At 32.1% G+C, this 7,007-nt stretch overlaps 1 protein-coding gene across 3 annotated transcripts; it reads left to right on the top strand.

Moving 5' to 3' along the window:
• Positions 1-517: 517 nt before the first annotated feature.
• Positions 518-6,724, top strand: LOC124925930 (protein PAM71, chloroplastic). 3 transcript variants are annotated; one of them, XM_047466067.1, is made up of 12 exons: positions 518-746; positions 946-979; positions 1,378-1,674; positions 2,477-2,530; positions 2,826-2,887; positions 3,044-3,112; positions 3,642-3,693; positions 3,790-3,864; positions 5,078-5,207; positions 5,402-5,472; positions 6,285-6,332; positions 6,468-6,724. In XM_047466067.1, exons 1-12 carry the CDS (start codon positions 592-594, stop codon positions 6,537-6,539), a joined length of 1,119 nt encoding a protein of 372 aa, XP_047322023.1. In that variant the 5' UTR covers positions 518-591; the 3' UTR covers positions 6,540-6,724. The 3 variants fall into 3 exon arrangements, with proteins under 3 accessions (XP_047322023.1, XP_047322024.1, XP_047322026.1); XM_047466068.1 differs by having other exon boundaries at positions 519-728; XM_047466070.1 differs by lacking the exons at positions 518-746; positions 946-979 and having other exon boundaries at positions 1,508-1,663.
• Positions 6,725-7,007: the final 283 nt, after the last annotated feature.

Below are 7,007 nucleotides of genomic sequence, written 5' to 3'. Positions count from 1 at the left end.
ATTCATTCCTCAAGTTTGGAACCACATATACTAATTATTGAGTTAGGACTTAGGTCTTGATACCCACATGTACATATAACTATATCAATCCTTAAATTTGCAACCACATAAAGTGGCAATGTCTCACTAAGAGAGAAGGCGGTTGTCATTTTAATTCAAACCATCATTCTCTCAAACTGCACCCACCATACTTTCTTTGAAATTAATTGTCAAATTCCTCAATTTATAGTTAAATTAGTGGCATAGATCTTTTACTTATTTATAAATATTACGTATATAATAAGTATATAATAAGTTAACGTTGTTTGAAATCGTTAAAGTAAAACCTAAGTTTTGTATAACTTAAAAAAAAAAAAAAAAAAAAAGTTTGAAATTTTAATTAACTTACAATAAAGAGTACCAATGAATATACTTACCAATTAAACCAACATTGGAAAAGAAGTTAAGTCTCATTGTTGTGAAGAAAGTACGAGGTTCATTTATATTTTGGGTTGAAAATAAGGATAAAATGGTGGGAGAGTAACGGCCAATCATATCATATACCACTAAAACACCCAGAATCCCCACAAACCGAAACCAGAGAGTGAGAAAATGCGGAGCATAACGCTATCGCTTAAAACTCATTCTTTGCCTTACTCTCCATGCCCTAAGCCCCTCAATTGGCAATCGTTCTGCTCATACCATAACCGTTCCAAGTTCCTATCGCGAAGTTCAAATGTGAACTTCAGGTATCGTCTTCAGTTGAGGTGTTTCTTTCTTTTTCTAACTTTCTTAGTAAAGGTTCAGTAGATATTGAGTTCTCTCAAGTTGTTCAATTCTTAGTTGACCATTTTTTTAGCAGCTGCTTCATGTTTCTCAATCCTATACATTGTTACCTGAGACGTTTTGTAATTTCGTCATCTGGGTCTAGATATCTCATGTCACTAAATTATTTGTCATTTTCAGGCATTACACACAGGATTCTAGAAGCATTTGCAAGGTGGGTTTTATCCAACTTTTTTAGCCGAAGTTAACATTGTAAATTTTGTTTGTACGCTATTGTTTAACTCTGTGATACACGAAATGCATGAGAATTCTACACGTTTATCAAAATTTTCTGTATGGATTTCATTCTGCTTGTTTTGGTTTGTTTCTGGATTGTCCAGAAAAATCATGTAGTGCACTTTAATGCAGCAATAATGCATCTCTTTTTGGCTAATATTATGGGATCATTTTTCATCTTTTTTTTTTCCCTTGGAATTCCAGCAGAAAGTTTTCAATTTTATGCAAAAAGTAGTCTCTCTCAGAGACATGCAAAAATGATAAATGCAGCTAATAGTTTCGAAAGCTAGTTTTGTCTGATGAAAGCTTATGAGAGGTCAAATGTTAAATTAACAGGCATTCAAGTTCCTAAATGGAAGTAGTATGAAAACCATGAAGTGGATGAACAATGGGATCCAGTTTGAAGATCTTGAGAAAGAATGTCCAAAAAATAAACAAAGGTTTTTATCTTCACTTGATGACGGTCTTGCTCCTTATGTGTCAGGTCACCAATACCTGAAGTTTCTTGTGCTCTTTGGGTTACTCACTTTTGATGGAACTCAGCAAGCACTTGCCAGTTCAGATTTTTCTACTGGGTTGAATTTAGCTTCGTATCTGGGTGACCTTGATGATCTTAGCACAGGTTTTGCTTCAGTTACGAAAATCTCCCTGTAATTTAAATGGTCAATCTGATTTCAGATAGATTTCACAATTTCTATCTGCATTTATTGGTAAATGGTAAGTAAATTGTGCCATTGACCTCCATACTTTTATGCTTCCATGAACATGATACTGGCTCTAACTTAATCATCTTTCTAGAATACGTTTATTACTGCAGTATTTGTTTAAAATTATCTGCAATCTTATGCAGCCTAATATCATTGCACAGCTTGGAATATAATGGGACCTTTCTTAAAATTTGAAGCCTGATAGAAATCTAAAAGGATAACATTAATAGATAAAAGTAGTGTTCTTTGTTGCTGATTTTATTTGTACTTTTTAAGACCCGTATTCATTTATAAACCAGGTTTCTAGATCTAAACCACAGGAACAATCTCCTATATTCTCTAAATACATGAAAATCCAGACTTGCTAACAGAAGCAATATGTTGGATATCATAGGTTTGTATTTGATCATTATCTAAAGCTTCACACATAATGTAATACAGTATGATTTCCTATATATAAGGAGGTTGTTTAAGATGAATATTTTCTATCAGACTTAACTATTTTCTTATTTGATTAGATAAGAACATCAATCACTTAAACTATGTAAACATATATGGTTCTCCACAATTACATCTGGTCTGAAGAATCACCATATTCATCCATGAAAGAGCATTCAGACTGGAAGGCACATGATACATATTCACTTGAGTTTTTTTTATTGTTAGGCTATAATTCCATTTACTCCAGGATTCCAACTAATGAGATCAATTAAATATATATGTTGCAGGCTTTCTTGCTCATATTCTTCTCTGAACTTGGGGATAAAACCTTTTTCATTGCGGTAAGGTTAATCCTGGGCAATTTTAAAGTACCTGTATTGTTTTAAGAATATTATTTTGTGAATATTATTTTCTGTATCAATTAGATCAATATTCTCAATATAATAATAGATCTCTTGAATTCAATTGTTTATCCCATGATTAGTATCTCAAAAGAGAACTTGTCTTCCTGATGGTTATGTACAACTTGAACTAAAACAAAACTGGGAGCATCTCCTTTTATCCTCCCTGCATCATTTCCCCTTTTATTTTTCCTATAGGGTATTTTCTATTTATTCCATGTAATGTCTTGTCCAGGCACTTTTAGCAGCCAGAAACTCTGCTGCTGTTGTTTTTGCAGGAACTTTCACTGCACTTGGGTATGTTCATTCCCTTTTCCTTTGAAATTTTTGTACTGGCATTTGAAGTCTTCTCTTCATAATTCACCAATATGAAACTATGTTTGAGTTTTTCCAAATTTAGTAGTGTTTTCATTCAGAAAATTTAATATGTACATTTTCTAATATCATTTGCAGGGCAATGACCATCATTTCGGTTGTCCTTGGACGAACTTTCCACTACATTGACGAGATCCTTCCTTTCAGGTACTTAGTTTTGTCATAATATATTAGTACCAAAGATGTTCAGTGATTTGCACTTGTCAGGAAATCCTAAAAATAGAAGCAAATCATTCCATAATTTTATTGTCTCTTCCTTACCAATGTACTTGATTTCTTGTCTGCAAAAGGACAAGAAAAGGACACGGTTCCTATGAAAGTTTAGCTTCTTTGTACTTGGTTTATGATATTTATATGATCATCAGATTACTTTACGTGTCACATATATCACAATTGGCCACAAATTTGAGAATTTGTCTCTAGATATCTAATGTTATCTATATTTAATATTCTAAGAATAATGCTACTCGATACGGATCATCCTCATGCAAATACCGATTGAAGTCCATTTTCTATCCTTTTTATACAGAAAATGTTTAGTGCATTACTAAAATGATTGAAATAACCTTTTTCAATACACAAATATGTTTAAGATAAAATTAGTCTGTTGTTTGCACAATCAAATTGTTTACCCTTTCCATTACATTTCGTAATAAATTAACCCTTTGAGTGGCAGTTTTGGTGGCAATGATTTGCCTATTGACGATATTGCTGCCGTATGCCTTCTGGTAATTGATGGTTTCAAAATAAAATCCTTTGCATAGGAACTATGGTTCTTAATGATTCTCTATTTCTTTATTGAAGTATCCTAGTAAAATCTACAGATTTACTTTGGAGTTACAACTCTGCTGGATGCTTCTTCAAGTGATGGCCTAAAGGGAGAAGAGGAACAAAAGGAGGTGAAACTTGTTAAACACACTTGGGAATAAAGATATGTTTTTGTTTATTTCCACTTCAGCAACTTCGATTCATGGCTAACGAGTACATGGTATTGGTGTGAATCAACGTGTGCTTGAATTCAGTAAAGAAAGAGCATATATCAAAACTTGTTTAGATTGTTGAAAAATTGAATTTACATTTCAGCACCTCTATGCAAAAAAATATCATTTTGGCTGCTAATGCAAATATCTTATAGAAGACTCAATTGGTAAGTGAGAAGTGAATATCATATTATGTTGTTACTATAACTGATTTAAATTCACTTGTAATCCTCTCTCTTTCTAGGATGAATATGAGAAATGCAGTTCGATAAACCTAATCCCAGTTTTAGAGCTATGACATTTCAACCCACTTCAAATCCCAAACCAACAAAATGTTGATTTAATCTGTATCCGCCTCTCCTTTGCTGGGTGTCATTACTCATTTTTGTACTTTCGCTGTTTTATGTTTCAGTTTATTCTTCAAATTTACATCCCTTATAGTATAGATAGAATGATAATGTTCTATTGTGGTTGCATCAAAACAGAGAAGGTTGTTTTTTCACAGCTTGAAAATTTTTCAACCTTATAGGATTCATATCACTACTTGCTTGATGTTGCTGAATAATTCTGTAAAAATTTTTCAGACAAATATTTTATTTTTCTAAGGTAAATGTGTAACCATTGTCTTGGTTTATTTCCATGTAAATAAATGTTTTGGCTTCTAATGTTCAATTGGTAATTGAAGTGAATCTCATAGTATATGCTGTTACTGTACCTGTTTGAAATTCACCCTTAATCCTTTTCTCTCTTTAGGATCAATGTAAGCAATGCAGTTCATCCAACATAAACCTAAACCCAACTTTAGAGCTATGGCATCTAACCCAAACCAACAAAAATATGGAATTTAAACTGTACTGGCCTCTAATGGGTGTTATTACTCATTTTTGTACAGGATGTTTTATTTTTCAATTTATTCTTCAAATTTACAATCTTTATAGCGTTCTACTGCCGTTTCATCAAAAGGAACCAGATTACTAGCTTGAAATATTTTCAATCATATGTATATGATTATTAGATCAAATATCATTCACTCACTCGTTTGATGATTTGTTGAATAGTATATGAAAAACAATTCAGACTAATATTTTTTTCCTGATGTAAAGTGTGTAACTATGTATTGGTTTATTATCAGGCAGAGCTAGCAGTTTCCGAGTTTTCGGGAAATGGTTCAGGCATTCTTGCTGCTGCTAGCACAGTCTTTAGCACCTTCCTGCTTGTTTTTGTTGCTGAATGGGGTGACAAATCCTTTTTCTCCACAATAGGTTGGAAAATGGCTTAAAACCTTTGCTCAACTTTTTTATCCACAATAATGACTGAAAATAACATTTGAAAATAATCTATGATGAAGAAACCCAGAAGAAAAAAGAAAGGAATAATTCTTCCACGACTATGAAAATGTATATGGTTGTATTTCATGTTTGTTGCTGACACGGGTAATCTTCCTTTTCTTTTTCAGCACTTGCTGCCGCCTCTTCACCTCTTGGAGTCATTGGAGGAGCACTAGCTGGACATGGAGTTGCAACTTTGGTAAGTTCCAATAGTGAAAGTTCACTAATATTTCTTCTTAAAAAGAATTTTTGTGACCAAAAAAAGTTATTAAAAGAGCAGAACAACACTAATTAATACATATACCAATTTCTTTAAGCCAAAAAGAAGCAGCTAAATAATTTTTTACATTTGTTTAATGTGGTTATGTAGTATAGTACATATTAGGTGATTTTCTTGCCGATGTTTAGGTGAGTCAGTTCTGTGATTAAGGTTTTTTTAGTTGATTTATGTGTAAAATCAATAATAAACCCATTTCCATAAAAGCGGATTTTACAGCAACTTTCTTAGGTAAGGCTTTGACTATCTTTATCCCTTATGGAGGATATCTCCATCTATTATTTTCACCTTAGATAAGTGGGGACTATTTTAGTAGGACTTTTATTTGTGTTGGGCTAGGTCAGGGTTGTAGGTTATTTTATGGTTAAAAATTTATATAAAACTATATTTTAACAAGAATTTTCTAGTTTTATTTTGTTTTGAAAAAAATAAGAGAATTTCAATTAAACCATAGTCAAGAAATTATGGGCTATTGGGTGTAGCATTTAACTATCTACATTGTGAATTAGAAAGATGAATCTAAAGAAAATATAGTTTTGATATATACATATTGTTTTGATAAAATACTGACAAGAGTCACCTGTGCTCAAACAAATTAAGGATTATATTTTTTGATTGATTGCATTCCTAATATAGATTTGACTTGATTGTAGTACTTTATATTCATTTGACCATCACCGCCTCTTTCTTCTAATGGTGTGTGTTGATCCTCCTCCTTTTGTTATAATATACAGTTGGCTGTTTTAGGTGGCTCTTTGCTAGGAACATTCTTATCTGAGAAGGTAAAATCCTATAGGCTTGGCTTGACTAGACTAATTATTATCAGCAAAAAAACATGGATTTGATTTCTCTTTGTTCTATTCATTAATTAGAACATGTTTTCCCCATATTTGATATGTAATTTTGTATATAAATAGGTTATTGCCTATGTTGGAGGAACACTTTTTCTAGTCTTTGCGGCTGTAACATTGGTAGAGATTGTTACATAGATGAGGATCTACCAACCCCCAGCGTCATCTTCAACTATTTGTGTGCGTGTGTATGGAGATTAAGAGAATTTACAATGGGAAACCTTATTTAATTTGTATTCTTAATTTTTATCCTCTTTCTCTCATATGCATAAAAACTTTCTTATATATAGTCTAATATAGCATGTTATTGGTACTAAACTCAATTTTGATTTGAATTTACATTAGGATATATAAATGGGAAATCTAATGGTGTTTTCAAATGAAGTCAATGAACCTATTTGAAAACAGCCTATCACACCAAAAGATGAACATAAAAATGGTCAAATTTAGAGTTCTAGAAGTTAGGACCATTTATATATGTTTTTTTAAAATTTTGTGAGGGGAGTCAATTTTACGTGTCATTAAAAATTAAGCTTTTAAAAGTGAGACTTTATAGGTAACCTCATAACTTATCATATCGTTAAATTTGGGTGAGATTGGTATTTT

This window comes from Impatiens glandulifera, chromosome 2, assembly GCF_907164915.1.
Source record: "Impatiens glandulifera chromosome 2, dImpGla2.1, whole genome shotgun sequence".
In the NCBI taxonomy this organism is placed as follows: Eukaryota; Viridiplantae; Streptophyta; class Magnoliopsida; order Ericales; family Balsaminaceae; genus Impatiens; species Impatiens glandulifera.
Note: the sequence above shows the minus strand (reverse complement) of the source record. Positions and strands in the feature narration are given on the sequence as shown.

What these genes read in the sequence shown, in the direction of transcription:
- LOC124925930 (XM_047466067.1), top strand. Translation starts at nt 592, where the DNA reads ATGCGGAGCATAACGCTATCGCTTAAAACTCATTCTTTGCCTTACTCT. An exon ending in AGGTATCGTCTTCAGTTGAG is followed by an intron (nt 747 to 945) that starts GTGTTTCTTTCT and finishes TGTCATTTTCAG; the next exon opens with GCATTACACACAGGATTCTA. An exon ending in GGAACTTTCACTGCACTTGG is followed by an intron (nt 2,888 to 3,043) that starts GTATGTTCATTC and finishes TATCATTTGCAG; the next exon opens with GGCAATGACCATCATTTCGG.